The following is a 17,201-nucleotide window of genomic DNA, read 5'->3' as shown; positions in this document are numbered from 1 at the left end:
TAATTCACAAAGTGACCTGAATGATCCCATATGGAAATCTCCTTATAGAATATCTGCATTTTGTGCCCTGGAAATCCAAATATCCCTCAAACCATCCTTATAGCCTCAGGAGATTTACCAAATCCACCAAACGCTTTAACATTTATAGTAATTTGTTGGCAGAATTTCTTGCGTTAAGAGACATTTATTTCGCAACCCAACATGAAATAGGAATAATAGAAAACTGATGTAACTGTAATTAAGATACACTTCCAAAATTATGTCTTAAATATTCACTGAACTGGAACCCATTTTTCCACATCGTGCAGAGTCTAAAAGCCTATTAATAATGAACAAATGTATCTTTTCCTATAAGCACAGATTAGAAAAAAAAAGTAATATGGTGAACACAGCACAGCTTAGCCTTGAAATGATGATGAGGTCTTACAGAAATCAGGAAGAAAGTAAATGTGACAAGTTTCTTTTCTGTTTGCTTTCAGGGCTGACCTGTTGCTCTGGACTATGAGAATAGTTATTACAGAATGAGTCATATGGAAAACACAGGTAAACAGAAGAATACTGAGAATACAAGTATGTGTTATTCTCTCATTGGTAGCTAATTTTAAGGATAAGACATAAAAATTGGATAGTAAAAAGTGTCCCCAGAAGATGAATTCCTGAAAGCGATTGTATTTCTTTAAATAACAATCACAGAAGTTTTTTGAAAACCCCAAAATTACTCAAACCTTGTTTTTTGAAATCAATTCTTTCATTTGGAGAAAGAGTATAACGGAATCAATCGGTATAAAAGATACACACAAGCAGACCCAAAGGAATCACAGATCACAGATTATTTTCGTCTTTCAAGAAACAGACTCAATTATATGCACAAAAAAACTGAGGTCTTGGAAAGTTACTTATTACTGTTTGTCAAATTAGAAAACCATAAGCACTTTTTTTGAGCCCATTTGCTAAACAGTAAAGTGTGTTTTCTACTGTGGATACAAAATATGAAAATGTATACTTTTTTCTTGTTCAAGAAAACTTGACAAACTTTGAAGTGTTATATTACATGATGTAACAGTACACCATGTGTTGTATTTACCAAGATGATATTAATATGTAATGTATTTGTTATTCTCATATTACATTGGTATTCACTTACCACTGTCCCTCACAAAACAACAGCCATTTCAGTATACAGATGGCTAGATAATAAGGTAGAAAACTCTTGTCATGACCACAAGACAATCTGCTCACATTGGGTAGGAAAATAGTAAAGGTGAAAAAAAAATTATCAGAAGAAATTCATAGAGCTTAAGTCAAAGTAAACCTATCTCAGAAGGTAGGATTAGGTTATTTTAAAAAGTCACTTGCATCCTTAAGGAGGAATGACAGCTTTCGACAGCATCTCTGCTTGTTCACGGCTCCGCCCTAAGGAGTGTGTAGGTCATGTAACAATATTGACTCTAGGGTCAGACTCCAACTGCTAAGGACACGTCTCCTTAATGCATGTGAAACCCTTCTTTCATATACGGCTACTTACCAGATCCAGATATATTTGTTTAAATGACCCATTTCCCACCTATCCAAATTCATTAGCAGCAAATCACTTCAATGGGAAGTTCTAAGGAGTCATGAGATTATTCCCTTCAAACTCCAAAGAATGATGTACATGCTCCCTTTATAAATACCCATCTTCTGAAAGATAGAGTTTGTGGGGAAATCACTTCATCCATTTTGGATGTTCATACATTATAAATTACTTTTTATTCCTCCTTCCTTATAAGCTCCACCTCCACTGCGATCTAAAAGGATTTCCGACTGTGGGCCTTTATTCAGGGACAACAAAAGACTTGAATGACTGTGAGACTAGGATTCTTTCCAATTTAGACCACAGTATAAAACTGCTGATAGACGGGAAGAAATACAAGGTTGTGCTATAAAACAAGGGCAGAGAGCTAAATGCTAAATTCTAAAGCTGTGGGCTCTTTGAAAACGGCTACACATCGACGCTTGAACATTTGAGTAAGAGTTTTTTTAAAACCTGGGTCTACGGATCCCACAAAGGGCTCCTCGGATTAAGTTCAGTATATAAATGAGATATCCGAAATAATTGTAAAATTATGTGTGTGTGTGTGTGTACAGGCAAATTTTTTTTGCAGAGAACATTGGTAGATTTTATTATCTAGACCATATAATTTATTGTCCAAACCACCATACTTTTTTCACCATACTTTTGAAAGTGAGAATCATAATATATTTGGCTGTGAGCAATATTTACATGATTAATATAACTTGAATTGTTAATCAGTAATTTTAATTTATGATATTTACAAGAATTGCTAAAGTGCTTAGAAAAGTTTTGGTAATTACATTTGCAAATCTGCCCTGTTGGACATTTTAAAAGTTTAAAAGAAGTAGATGTACTGGTATTAAATTTGTAAATGTAGTTAAAAATACTTAGGGGGATTTCATTAAAGAATTTTGTACAAGCAGCTATTTAATATATTAAATTTAATATATTGAAATGTAATCTAATTTAGGTGAATTTAATCCATTGATATTCATTTTAATTTCATTTAATTAAACATCAAGAAACAAGTTCTAGAGATCTGATATACAGCATTGTTTATAGTTCACAATACTGTATTGCACACAACAATTTGTTAAGAGGGTAGATCTCATGTGATCTGTTTTTACCACAATAAAAAAATTCAGGGGCTTCCCTGGTGGCGCAGTGGTTGAGAATCTGCCTGCCAATGCCGGGGACACGGGTTCGAGCCCTGGTCTGGGAAGATCCCACATGCCGCGGAGCGACTAGGCCCGTGAGCCACAATTGCTGAGCCTGCGCGTCTGGAGCCTGTGCTCCGCAACAAGAGAGGCCGCGACAGTGAGAGGCCCGCGCACCGTGATGAAGAGTGGCCCCCGCTCGCCGCAACTAGAGAAAGTCCTCACACAGAAACGAAGACCCAACACAGCCATAAATAAATAAATAAATACATTTTTAAATGGTCCACATCAAAAAAAAATCTTAAAAAAAAAAATTCAGACACTGAAATCATAACTCTTCGTACCTCAAAATATGAGTATATTTGGAGATAGTCTTCAAAGAGGTAATTAAGTAAAATATGTCATTAAGATGGGCACTAATCCAAGATGACTAGTGTCCTAACAAGAAGAGGAAATTAGAACACACATAGGTACAGAGGGATGACCGTGGGAAGACATAGGAAGAAGGTGGCATCTAGAAGCCAAGGAGGGAGGCCTCAGATGAAATCAAACTTTCTGATAACTTGATCTCAGACTTTCAGTCTCTGGGACTGTGAGAAAATAAGCTGCTGTTGTTCAAGTCAGACAGTCTATAGTATTTTGCTATATACCAGCCTAGCAAATGAATGTACCAAGTACTTTCCCATTTCTTATTTCATTAAAATCTCATTTCATACTCAAAACAGACATGTATGGTAATCTTATCCCTGTTTTGTAAATAAGGAAACTGAAGTTTCAGAGATGTTAAATGATGTCTCTGAGATCATCCAGCAAGTGAACACAAGGATGCAGGACTCAGCCAAGAATCTTACGTAGCCCACATGCTACCCACTTCCCATTCTTAGCAGGTGGTAGACTAGAGGACACCACAGCTTTGGTCTCAGCGATGCCCTTAACAAGTTGTGAGATCTTCACACAGTCATTAATTTTTTAACATCATTTTTTTCATCTGCAGAATGAGGGGGTTGAATTGACTATTCTAAAGGCTAAATAGACTGAGTCTATATAAAAGGCTTATCAGTTTTAAAAGTTGAGCTCAAATCATTGTTTTCACTCAAACTCCTAAAGAAATGATCTCTGTAAACTCATTTCTAATGAAAATTCACCGTTTTGGGAATCACTTCATATTTTGCCCACAGATATTAAGGCTCTATCAAAAAATTTACCTACTTTAAAATGTTTTGAAATATTAACTCATTTCAAAAGTTATTTTTATAGGGCTTGCATCCCATTAGTTAATTTTCTGTTGTTAAAGATTTCTCTATTCTGAACTTTTAAGGATTGCGCATAGTTTCACGAACAAAACACAGGATTAAAATTTTTTACAGAAAACCCAAGTCCAGTCTTAAAATGTTTAGCGAAAAATTGTATAACCTTGAATGAGAAAGTAGTTGCAGACCTTACTTTCTAGGTCTGAAAAATGATGTAAATACTTTCCTGCATGCCTAGCAGGAAAGTCTGCCATTAAATAAAAGAATATCTGTTAAACAGTACGAAACACATCCACACACATCCTCCTCTACCCTATCCTCCCACACACCCCATTGGTAACCACAGTCCTTTAAAAAAAAAAAAAAAAAAGAATATCTGTGAAATAGCTTTGAATTCTTTGGAGGGAAGTTGTTGCAAGGTAATTAATAAAAACTCCTAGTGTTAGGATATCTTTTTTTCAATAACTTCCTTTGTTTTAAAATATGATGTGAATGCTTGGTTTAGATTGTTTTCATACCTATAGCGACTATACATTTTGTTTGCCAGAAAGAGGAAGTACATTGTGTAAAATAATTTATACCATAATGGAGGATAGCAGCTTATAAGACTGTAGGGGTTAGAATTGTGAATCATCTCTTGTGTGTTTCCAACTAAATAGAGGCAATCTCCCCAAGAGGGAGGAAAAAAAAATTCTACAAACCGCAAACTCCATCCAATCACAAAAAGACAAATCAGCCTTCAGGCAAATCAAATGTCTTCATTTAAAGCTTATCTGGATTTGGCACTCTGACCATCTTTTCCCAATCTCTTAACAATCTACTTTCACAAACAGTTAACAACATGCATACTGAAAGGCATTCCTTTGCAACCTTATTTTTAAAAACAAGGAACTCTTTAGCCCAGGGAAGACTTGGGAAAAGAACAGTTCCTCTCCGAGTTTGCAACATGTGAATGTGGGATTAGTGGGTGGGCCTGAGGTGTGCTCAGGTGCATAAATACAGGTTTGGGCTGAGCCAGCACACTAGGAAGCTTGGACTGCATCGAGGCCATCTGGCTCACACAGACAGGTGGGTGGGGAAATCCAGGTAAGGTTCCTGACAGCAGTGTTGGAAGGGCACTTGTTAGAATGAGCTTTGGGCTTTGGTTACTGTGTAAAGTTGCAGACAATCCACAGGCAGAGGAGTGCAGGGTAGTTCCATGGGCAGTGAAATGGGATTTGGAGAGGGAATCATGGGATTTCCACCAAAGGCTTACTGGGACCTCTCTTTGGCAGAGCTATGCTCCTGAGCTGGTTCAAGGTAATGCTTTCTCCCTCAGGAAATGAAAGGTTTAAGAGTGAGCGAACTCCAGGAGTTTTCAAGCCCGGCACAGGGCCCAGAGTCTCCTGTCTTAGTTACTGAGCCCTGATCACCATCTAATGCTCTGTTTCTTTCCCACTGGCAAAGCAAAGACCTGCAGGACTGTGAAAGCTCAGCTCAGATTGGCTGCTTGGAATTACAGTTCAGAATATTATTGCAAATCAGAAAACAGTTTTCTTTCTGTGTCTAATATAAAGATATCCTTATTGCTTCTTCAATCTTTAAATTCATAGGATAGGCTGTAGGAGGAGAGATCTGGTTGCTTTCCTGAGGCATTTATGAACAGGGACACTGAAACCTCCTGCAAGGCATACCTTGCTGAAGATAAGAAGACAGAAATATAATGAAAAGTGAAAAGTTCTGGTTTTGAAGAATGTGTGTGTGTGTGTGTGTGTGTGTGTGTGTGTGTGTGTGTGTGTCTCCAAATTATCAATGTCCTCGGTGGTTAGCTTTCTGTTTTGAGGTGGTTTATGCAGGCAGTTTGCAGATCACAGTCTACTCAGTAATGAAAACTCAGTACAGTGAATCTCAGAAAGTCAGCTCAGAGCAGGATGTTTGTACAGCAGGAGTTTCATTCGGTTCCCTTGAGTCATCCTGCCATAAGACACGTATAAGATATCAACAGTTCCAACCTGAAAGATGCAGAGCTATAGCAAGGAGTCCTAGTAGCCACTTGCACAACAAGAATTGTCAATGAATTAAATACTTCACCACTAGTTTACTACTATTTTTTCTAATATACATTAGATGATGTTGCTATAAAGAAATACAAAATCAAATGTGTGTCGATAAATTTAAAGTCATTATTTGCCATGATATTTTTCTGAATCCAACTAGTATTCCAAAAGTATAACTATTCTCACATAAAGGTTCTTGGTTTTTGTTGTTTACATTAAAAAGAAGCCTTTGTACTAAAAAGGCTGGAAGACTTGGAGCACACTTTAGTTGTTTCTGCAAAATGCTGGATAATAAAAATTGTTACTGGCATTTCCATATCTTTATGGGTATAGAAAATGAAGAAAGTGTATCCCTGTTTTTATGCTTTTGTCTTTTTTGAGTGAGATGTTGTGGGGCTACGTACGATGACACAGATAATAATTGGTCAGTTTAATACAAGGCATCATCTGGATTTGGTGACTTAGCAACGCCTTTTTTTTTAGAATTGGCTAATACTTAACAAAGGTTCCCACTTGCTCTATCAGAACATGAGAAACTTTACTCCCTAAAAATACTAAGCATTGATGGTCCATCCTGCTTCCCTTGCAGAGTTCAGCTGATTTAATTCGAAACATACGCCAGTATTAGAGTTCGGTGTTTCTTTTTAGGAAATTTCGGTCTTTGGCTTTATTAGCATCCCAAGTATCCAGCTTTGCATGTTATGGTCCCTGGATAACCCTAGTGATTGGCTAGTGCAATTCACTTTGCTAGCTAGCTAGCTCACTTCCTCACTCATTCATGGATCTTACCTTGCCATTCACTTTCCCATTCATAATCATCTGCTTCACAGTAGTGTAACATTCCCTGAGAATTAAATTTGGAATACTGGGAAGGAAAAAAAATTAACAAAGAGACATCCATGGGGTTGGTTTCTCTGTGTTAGGAGTCCCATAAAATATTTTTGTGCACTAAAGTACATGCCTATAGCCACCTACCTTAACAGGCCTGCACTGAGAGTCAAAGAATTAGTTCACTGAAAGAAACCTGCACTGATGTATTTTAACCAATTCAAAACCAATATATAGAATTTGAGTAAATATTACACTAGGGAGAGAGTTTTGTGGGTGCAAGTTTTTAGTTAAAAGATAAAGCTGGCAGTTTCTAAATGAAATAAATCATTTTACTCAGATCTTTTTCTTCAATGGCAGTGTCCTCATTTTAACAAAATGTTAAAGAAGTATGTATGTTTAGGGTAATTTTTTCAGGATGGGAAGATGGGAGCCAGCATTGCAAAATGGCACAATCCAAAAGCCTTGGTTCTATGCCCATCTCATTAGTCTTCATTTCTCTGAATTTCAGATTCTTCATCTACAAAATGAGACAATGGGGAGGTGGGAAAAGAGGATATAACCCTTAAAGTGTCTTCCAGTACTACAATTTTTTGAATATAAATTTAAAAGCAAATTCCCTTAGCTATAAGAATATATACATCTATCTACTTATTTTCTTAAAATATATATGTATTTATTTCTATATTATAGATTTCTATGGAGATTTTCATATTTTATCTAGTTGGATCTATAGCATATAGAGGTAGACAGATGAGATAGATAGATGATAGATGGATAGATAGATATTCATACTATGTATTCTTAGGAAAATTCTGTGGAAGGTAGTTTTTTACTCCAATTGCACGTGTTCAATCTCATCTAAGCCTCACTTCCTGTTGTATCCCATGGTTGTGCTACAATCTGAAGATTTCGAAAACTGCTAATTCTCTTTTCTTTTACTGACTTTTTGCTTATCTGTTTGTCTTCCATATCAGATTTGCCATGGAGAAGATTTCAGTGTCAGCATTCTTGCTCCTTGTGGCCCTCTCCTACACTCTGGCCAAAGACACCACAGTCAAACCAGGAGCTAAGAAGGACACAAAGGACTCTCAACCCAAACTGCCCCAGACCCTCTCCAGAGGTAGGAGTCAGCTTCTTGTCGGCCTCCAGTTATACATAATTGGTAAAGATTTAACATTCAGAGCTGAGAGTTGTGTGCTGAACATATTTTTTATGTGTTTGTTCTAGATTTATCAAAGTTTATAATTGTTTCTGCTTTTTCTAGGGGGTTTTGCTCTTCTTTAGCATCAAGTATATACTGATCCCAGTTTTACCCCTGCTTTTCAACAGCTTTGGATCTGAGAATATAATCACTTTAAATATATTGGTTCATTTTGTTCTAGGTTGGGGCGATCAACTCATCTGGACTCAGACATATGAAGAAGCTTTATTCAAATCCAAGACAAGGTAAAGACAAGTTTTACAGAATTCCCTCAAAGCTCTCAAGAGCACCATCTAGTGACCTTTAGCTACACATGAAATTCTACTCATTAAAGATTATCCAATCTCTCTTTGTCTCTTAAAGCAATAAACCCTTGATGATTATTCATCACTTGGATGAATGCCCACACAGTCAAGGTAATTCATACTTCTAAATATAATTTCCTTTACAGGCTTTTAGCTCTAGGGCCAGGGTCCAGATCACTCATCTTTACATCCTTAGCACCTAGCACAGCTGAATTTAAAAGAATATTTTATGTAGTAAAAACATATTTTAAAGTAACTTCAAATATTTCCACAGTCTGTGTTAGCCATTGGTTCACATTTTGAAAAAACAAGCTCTAGAATTCATCCTTGACTTCTTGTCTTCTCTTACATCTCACATCCAATACATCAGCAAATACCATTGCTTTACCTTCACCATATATCCGAAAGCCAGCACCAGCCTCGTGGGCACACCACCTGTGCGGTCACACAGGACCCAGTGCTTAGTAGGTTCCTATGCTTGTTGTAAAGCTCTGTTGTTGCTGTCTTAAAATTCGTAATAATTTTTGAACAAAAGGCTCCATATTTTCATTTTGCAATGGGCCGCATATATTATGTAGGTCCTGCCCAAATCCAGCCACTTCCGATTGCCTCACTGCTACCGCCCTCATCCAAACCAAGTTCAGATCTTGCCTAGACCTGTAACAGGCACCTGCCTGGTCACCGGACAGTCAGTTCTCCACACGGAAGCCATCAGATCCTAACACTCACATGCTCAAGTGGCTTCTCATCACAGGTAAAATTAAATCCAGATTCCTGATCATGGCCCAAATGGCTGGACATGATCTGGCCCCTGGCTGCCTTGCCTTTCTTACCACTCTCGCCATGTTTTCCCTCCACTGCATCTAGCCTGGCCATTGTGCTTTCCCTCAAGCATCCAAACCCATTCCCAGCTCAGGGCTATTGCTCTTGCGGTCCCCTCCGCCATGTGTGACATATCCCTAACATCTTAGAATGCAGCACCCTCTCACTTCTATGTCACCTCCTCAAAGAAGTCTACCCTAACCACCCTGTAGCTTTTAAACCGCTTGCTTTGCTTTATTTTTCTTCAAAGTACCATTATCTCCACCTAAAATTATTTACTTGTTTATGACCTGTCTCCTACACAAGCATTTGAGCCCTATGAAGAAAGCACATTATTTTTTTTTTTCCCCACTGCTCTATTCCCAGTACATGAAACGGTCCTGCCACATAGTAACCACTCAGTAAATATGGGTTAAAAAAATTAAGGGATGAATGAATGAATGATTGGATGAGTCCATAGCGAAGCAAAGCTAGTCAATGGCCTAGATATTACTTCACTAACCATTTGCAGAAAGGGCGGAGTTGAATATTGTATTACAAATACAGTTCAACTTAAAATCCAACAGAGAATAATGGTTTTAACTGGTGATGAAATGAATGCTTAACAATCTTTTCTTTACATTATAGCTTTAAAGAAGACATTTGCTGAAAATAAAGAAATCCAGAAATTGGCAGAGCAGTTTGTCCTCCTCAATCTAGTTGTAAGTTTACTCTTCATCCTGCCATTTCTCTGGGGCTTAGAATTTAAAATGGATGGTTCGTCTTCCCTACACATCTTAGTCACACTGCATTAATGGGGATGTGCTCCAAACATCTCATCTCATAGATTACAATGAGGAAAGATTTTATTTCTTGCATGTCTACATTTTTATTGAGGAATTAATCATTTTAAGTTGTCTGAAAAATACTCTCCTGTGGTCCAGAATTTCTCTGCTGCTGTAATAAGTGGAACGATTTTGTCATTAAAAATTCCTTGCTGTGCCCCTTTCCCCTGCAGTCCTCGCTGCTCGCCACCCATTCTTAGTCCGTGTGCCCTCTCTCCCCGGAAGAGACGGCTCTCCAGGTGTCCAAATCTAATCATTCCACATGTGCCGTGGCCTCATGCTTTCCCGCCCTACTTCACCATCACCACCCCTCCTGATGGTCAAGCTTTCTGCCTTGACAAGTTCTTCTGCTTGGTATACAAACAGTATCCACTTTCCTTCCGAGAGCAAACAGTCAGTAAACTACTCAGAAAACTACTCTCCCTAACTAGATGTCCCCTGAAGCTTCTCTCTGTCATCCTCTTTCCAGGTTGACAAGTTGGCTTTTTGAAGGAGCATCCCCGCCAGCGGTTCTTCCCCACCTCCCTTCCAAGGCTCCTCTTCCTCCTTCTACCCCGTAATATGAGTGACTTCATGAATCTCTACTTGACCTACTTCTCTTTTTGTATTTTATATTCTCTACGGACAATTTCATCGGCCTTTAATCAATGCCCGCTTACCGATAACTCCCACATCTTCCCCAAACACGCACCAGCTTCCAACTTACGCACACAGCCTAGTTCCAGGAATCTCGTAATCAGCTTCAACTCGACACGTTCAACACCGAATTTATCAGCGAGGCCCAGGTTTTTCAAAAAGCTCTTTTTCCTCTATTCCTTATTCCATTAGAGTGTTATTCTAGAGGTGATCCTCCCACTCACCTCCGGCAGTCAAGAAGCCCTGTGGTTCTAACTTTGAAATATTCTTGCTATTGGTCACCTCCCTATAAATTGAGGACCGCTGTTTTAGTGTAAGAGTTTTTCACCTTGCCTAGCTTATTGCAGTATTACTAAGTGGCTCCCTGCCTACAAAATAAATCCCATCTAATCCCACATGATTGTCGGGGTAATCACTCTAAAAACCAAATTGCAATCATGGCACTTCTAACACCCCTCCAGTGGTTCTTTCTTTTTTTTCTTAATATTTTTTCTTTTTATTGTGGTAAAAGTCACAAAATATAAAACATACTATTTTAACCATATTTAATTGTACAGTTCAGTGGCAATAAGTACATTCACATTGTTGTACAACTCTTTATCATCATCCGTCTTCCGAATTTTTCACCTTCCTAAACTGAAGCTCTGTCCCCTTTAAACACTAACTCCCCATTCCCCCTCCCCACTCCCCCCACTGTCCCCCTTTGGCCCCTGGCATCTACCAATGTACTTTCTGACCCTATGAATTTGACTACTGTAGGTACCTCACATAAGTGGAATCAAACAGTATTTGTCTGCACCTAATGTATACTGGAATGCATTTCTAAGGTTAACTTAATATGTGTCTTGCAGACAGATTGTACCTTCTTTTTTCTTCCCACTGTGCTATATAGTAGGCCCTCACCAGCCGTCTACTTCATACATAGTAGTGTACATATGTCAACCCCAATCTCCCAATCCATCCCACCCCCCTCTCCCCACTTGGTGTCCACACATCTGTTCTCTATGTCTGTGTCTCTATTTCTGCTTTGCAAATAGGTTCATCTGTACCATTTTTCTAAATTCCACATATATGCGTTAATATACGATAGTTGTTTTTCTCTTTCTGACTTACTTCACTCTGTATGACAGTCTCAGTGGTTATTTATTTATGAGCAGACGTAAACACTGTGGCGTGGTGTGCAAGGCCACTCACAAGCCAGCCCCTGAAGTAGCTTTCTAGCATCTTCTCTCACTACCGCCTCAGGTATCCCTATCCTTTAGTCCTATCCAAACACTTGGTTATATAAAGTGCTAGGCCTTTCCTCTACCTTTGTATAATCTTCCCCCCTCCACTGCCTGGAGTAACCCCCTTTTTCTATATAACTGACTCCTATTCACTTTTTAAAGATTCCTCTTTACCCACTTCAGAAAGTCCTAGTGGAACCTGCAGATGAGGCTAAATGTCCTGCTGGGCACCCAATGCACCTGTATATCCTTCATCATAACATTTCACCCCCCTGGATCCTAAATATTCCTTCTCCTACCTGTATCTCCCTGTTAAACAGAGAAAATTAAAAAATGGTAAATGGATAGACGAATTCTCAAGATAATCCTGTTTTTGCAGATTCTCTAAAAATGACTTCCGTTTTTTTTTTTTTTCATTATGCTATTTCCTCCTACCTCATGCAAGCTCCTTCCCCAAACACTGTATGCCTTCCAAATTCTCCCTTACTGAGTTTTTTGGCTCTTTGTTCACCACATGCATCAGTTCTTTACCTCATGTTCTGCATCACAGTCTGCTCTGTCTTATTATTTCATGCATGGAACTTGCCTCCCCATCTATATTATAAACTCTCTGTGTTAAGAGATGTGACTTATAGTGTCTTAAGATGCCTAGCCCAGGAATGGACACACTGTTGTTTTAACAAGTTTGAAAATAACTGAAGAATATAAACAAACTGAAAGTTGCTTTTTTTTAAATCTTAGTATGAAACAACTGACAAACACCTTTCTCCTGATGGCCAATACGTCCCCAGGATTATGTTTATTGGTAAGTAAAAGTGACAATGAGATAAAACACACTGTGAACATTACATAAGTGCCGCCATATCTCTGCCTCTGTCCTCCACACCCTCACGTGCTGCTGCACCATGGCCAAGGCCATGACGAAGCTCTACTGGGGAGGTTTAACTTTCAGTTTCACAACCTATTTTCATTAGGAAATGCAAGCTTCTACCTATTTCCATACATGACATTTTTTTCTTCATCTGCTAATATTAACTTCTCATCTTCTGCCACAAGTACACCTGAGAAGGAAGTACCCTGTTAACTGTTTAAACATATTAATCATTTTCCTGAATTATATCAGGTCTGTAAATATTTAATCAGGCAAACTTTTGATTCCTGTGCTGGATTTTTCTTTCTGACATTTTTTGGTCATTATTTCTAGGCAAGTTATGAATATGGGCTGAAAGAAAAAAAAAAATCAAAGGAGACATGCTCCTTCCTGCCGCTGGTACTTTTCATGTGCCATTCCCTCTGCTGGAAAGCTTTTCTGCTTCCCCCCTCGGTACCCCCAGGTCACCTGGTTAATCACTGTCATTCACTGACCTGCTCAAACTCCCACGATGTGCTCTTGTGGCAACATGTTCCTCTCAATGGTCACTCTTTCCTCAGTTTTAATTTTGTATTTATTGGGTGATTGTTTAATAAATATTGCCCCCCATGTGGCAGGGACCAGATCTTCTTCAGGTCACCATCATATTTTCAGCATGACCCTGTGGTAGGCTCACAATAAGTATTTGTTAAATGATTGAACAAATGAATTGAGTTTGGCTTTGATCAAAGTGATACTGATAAAAGGACAATCCGTAATTAAATCCATCACACTGCAGAGCTCACTCTGATCAAGCAGATCACCTCTGTAATTCATCCAAGTTCACACTAACCTATAAAACAGGGGCAAGAAAAAGTGAAGGGAGAAAAGGAGAAAGGCCGAACTAGAGCTAATCTTACAGATTTGGTTTTGTTGGGATTTAGAAAATTTAGACCCTTAAAGGAAAGGGCCCTTATAGGTCATCCAGTCACACCCTGTGCTGGAATTCTTTTCAGAGTGTTCCTGTCTAAGGGCTTTTTAACCCCCGTTCGATTCCTTTGGTCATAAGAACTAGGTCCCAGGCAGCTTGCTCTTCCGGCTCAGTAGTTCTCCACGAGGCCTGCACATTAGAATTGCCTGGAAGATCTTAAACGTCAAGCTGCCCAGGTTACACCTCAAAGCAATTAAATCAGAATCTCAGTGGCTGGGACGCAGGTGGCAGTCTTTGTCACTGTATTATGAAGATGAGACCCTGTGTGTGTATCCTCTACAGCGAGCAGAAGCAGAGTAGGTCTTAAGTCTTTCTTGAACAAACGAAAGTCTGCTTCCTGTGATTTATATCTGCCGGTCCTAGTCCAACATTCTGAAACAACAGGGATTGTCCATCAGGTACCGGTGACAGACTTGGCATCCATGTGGCTGGGCCTCATCTTTCCTCTTCATCTAATTCACAGGACATGGACCATAGCCTCCTTCAATCACTTCTCTCAAGGCAAGGTTGCTAGGCCTTTGCATATCCTAGTACCTCCCTTCTGGATGCATCTTATTTATACCTGTTTTTTCCTCATTAACTGATAACTTCAAGTAAATATAAAACATGGGAAAAAAAAGGATTTAAACCTATAGGAATATATGTATAGGGGAAGACGCTTAAATCTCTATTTTTAAAATGCAGCTACTTAACAATAAAGTAAAAAAACTACACACTTATTTCGCCTTGGCTGGTCTTAAGGGCTTGCATTCTTTTATTCACTTAAAAAAAAAAACAAAAAAACAACTTTGGTTTGGAAAACTAGCATTTGATGTGAGTTCCTAATTATCCAGGTTGCTCTTGGTAACATATTTCAATTACAATATAATCATTTCAAAAATTTAAAATAATTCTTTAGTAGAGAATGCCAATGTTTTCACCAAAAAAACAAAACGCCATCCCAAGAATGTATATTACCCTATTTTCAGGTTGCTATAGATAGGACAGCAGGGTTCTTAACCTTTTCCACAAATAGCGCTGCATGGCTGTTGAATGCTCCCAGTCTGGCTTTGGGTACCGGCTGCAGAGGCCAGGTTGCAGACCGGATGGAGTAGAATCTCATCCAGCAGGACACATTGTGTTCTCTTCATGGGATGTGGATACACATGTAGGCTTCATCATGCAATAGGGGCTATTTTGAAACATAGTACTCCATTCCCTTTGGCTTTTTCTTTGTAGACCCATCCCTGACAGTTAGAGCCGACATCACTGGAAGATACTCAAATCGTCTCTATGCTTACGAACCTTCGGATATGGCTCTACGTAAGTGTTACCTCCTTTGAACATCTGTTTCACTGCTGTACTGGGAGGAGAGCCCACATGGGGAGGGGAGAAAAAGCTGTGCTCAGAGACCCCAGAGAACCAGTCTGACCCTAACTGGCCTTGTGTCCTCCAGCAAATGACATTCAAGCATTGATCTCACTTTTTAAAAAACTCAATTAAAGATGAGTTATTTAGATTAGGTATCTTTTCCTCTAGGAGAATCCTAGGACCATATTACCTCCTTTTCAGGTTTCTCTTAGGCTCACTTAACTCCTTCTACCACAGACCTGAGCGCAATAGTAATCGTACCATTACAATAGCAACAGTAGCAATCTGCATGCTTTGTTAAATGTTTTCCAAGTAACAAAAGTGAAATAATTTAGTCCAGCTTATTAAAGTTGAATTCAAGTTCAATTTTAAAGATCAGTAGGAAAGATGGTTCCAAATAGTTGCCAAGATACTCACTTCCCCTGGGGTTGCCATAACATGAGGAAAAAAAAAAAGTGTGAGACTCAAGGCAGATGAAGAACCTCAATGGGAGTCTGTACCTAGTTGTGACATCTAATTAGTCCTTCTGGGAAGAAAATTGAGTCTTGTCATAAGAACCAATTCACTCAATGACTAGTGACTATGTAGACCTGCACTGCCCAATATGTCAGCCATTAGTCACATGTAGCTGTTTTAATTAAGATTTTAAAATTCAGATCCTCAGACATGGTAACCACATTTAAAGTACTCAGTGAATAGGCATTGACTATTTTTCATCATCACAGAAATTTCTGTTGGGTGGCACCAACCTAGAACGTTATGTTGGGAAGGATTATGAGGTTGTGTCTGGGCAGCAGGAAAGAATGTCCTGGTCCATTAGCAATGTCTCCAGGAGATGCTGGGTGTGCCAGGGGAAGCACATTCTAAATGTATTGACCATTCTTGAGATAACAGTATAGATCTTAATAAGACTTTGGGTTCCTTAAAGGCAGGTATTCTGCACAGGTAATATCACCGTGCCTTGTAAGAAAGGCAGTTAATAAACATTGGAAGAGAACTAGATTATAATAATAAAAGCCATTTCACATACTTTTAGAAAAAATTTTACAAGGTTACCAACATTCACGCTATATCTATCAATATGATTTCTGATGATGTGTTGACTCTCATAACTTTTTCCCACATTAGTGCTTGACAACATGAAGAAAGCTCTCAAGTTCCTGAAGACTGAATTGTAGAGAAAAAACAAAATCTGCAAGCTCCTCCCTTTGTGTTGGGCCTTGAGACTTGGAACCAGAGGAGATTTTAGAAGACTGTGGAGAAGGCAGAAGCACTGGTGAACCTACTGATTAGATTATGGTTTCATGTTACAACAGCTCTTTTTTTAAATTTGGTTTTAAGTATACATGTATGAAAACAATATCTTATACTACCAGAGTGAGCCATGATTTTTAAAAAAATAAATCCTTTTAGGGGTGTTCAAACTGTTCTTTTTTCCCCCAACTTGGTCTTCCACAGAAAAGCTCTTTGGTTCATTCACCAAATAGGATTTTCAGACACACAAAATGTTCAAAAAGAGGACAAGACAAACCTAATTAAAGCAATGAAGCCCAAAAACAAAGTTATCATCTCATCTCACTATAGTTTCTCACCGGGTGACTAAAAGTAGACATGAGCTTTAACAACAGAAGTATCAAACGATATGCTCTAGTGTGAAAGAATATCTAGAAAGGCATCCCATGAAAATCAATACCGAATTGAAGACCACCCCTCCTCACCCTGGCCAGAAACTGCAATGGACACTCTTGAATTTAGCAATCCAATTTTAGTTAGATTTTGCTCTCAGAGAAAGCCTCTGGCAGGTAGCTTTCTCCTTCAGAAGACTAATTTTGTAAAAAAAGGTCATTCAAAGAATATCTGTATCCTTAAACACACCCTAATGAAATCCTGAAAATTAAACTCATAATATATTTGGTTTCTTAAGGTTTTAGAGTACTGGCCGGGAATAAATTCAGTTGATATGTTCCCATCTTCTTCACCCAAATGTGACTTGCTGGGTAAAGAGCAAAGGGCACTGACATCATGTCCATGGGGTAAAGATCAGAGGTTACTACTTATCTTTGGATGAGGTGAGAGAGGAGGTACCATCAGATAGGGGAGCACTTTAACTACTTTTAACTCTTTGTTCTGCTGACAAAAAGTAGAACCATGTATTAATTACTTCACT

At 38.6% G+C, this 17,201-nt stretch overlaps 1 protein-coding gene across 2 annotated transcripts; it reads left to right on the top strand.

The window, feature by feature from the left end:
• The first annotated feature begins 4,965 nt into the window (after positions 1 to 4,965).
• On the top strand, positions 4,966 to 16,452 carry AGR2 (anterior gradient 2, protein disulphide isomerase family member). 2 transcript variants are annotated; one of them, XM_007164878.2, is made up of 8 exons: positions 4,966 to 5,048; positions 7,804 to 7,949; positions 8,212 to 8,275; positions 8,394 to 8,446; positions 9,785 to 9,858; positions 12,585 to 12,648; positions 14,903 to 14,986; positions 16,163 to 16,452. In XM_007164878.2, the coding sequence occupies exons 2-8, from the start codon at positions 7,811 to 7,813 to the stop codon at positions 16,210 to 16,212; spliced, it is 528 nt and encodes a 175-aa protein (XP_007164940.1). In that variant the 5' UTR covers positions 4,966 to 5,048; positions 7,804 to 7,810; the 3' UTR covers positions 16,213 to 16,452. The 2 variants fall into 2 exon arrangements, with proteins under 2 accessions (XP_007164940.1, XP_007164939.1); XM_007164877.2 differs by having other exon boundaries at positions 4,969 to 5,030.
• The last annotated feature ends 749 nt before the right edge of the window (positions 16,453 to 17,201 follow it).

This window comes from Balaenoptera acutorostrata, chromosome 7, assembly GCF_949987535.1.
Source record: "Balaenoptera acutorostrata chromosome 7, mBalAcu1.1, whole genome shotgun sequence".
NCBI classification, from domain to species: domain Eukaryota; kingdom Metazoa; phylum Chordata; class Mammalia; order Artiodactyla; family Balaenopteridae; genus Balaenoptera; species Balaenoptera acutorostrata.
This window is presented reverse-complemented; position numbering and strand designations above follow the sequence as displayed.

Excerpts from the sequence above, each read along its gene's own strand:
- AGR2 (XM_007164878.2), top strand. The coding sequence starts at position 7,811 with ATGGAGAAGATTTCAGTGTCAGCATTCTTGCTCCTTGTGGCCCTCTCC. Across the intron at positions 12,649-14,902 it reads CCCCAGGATTATGTTTATTG|ACCCATCCCTGACAGTTAGA; the intron begins GTAAGTAAAAGT and ends TTTTCTTTGTAG. Across the intron at positions 14,987-16,162 it reads ACCTTCGGATATGGCTCTAC|TGCTTGACAACATGAAGAAA; the intron begins GTAAGTGTTACC and ends TTCCCACATTAG.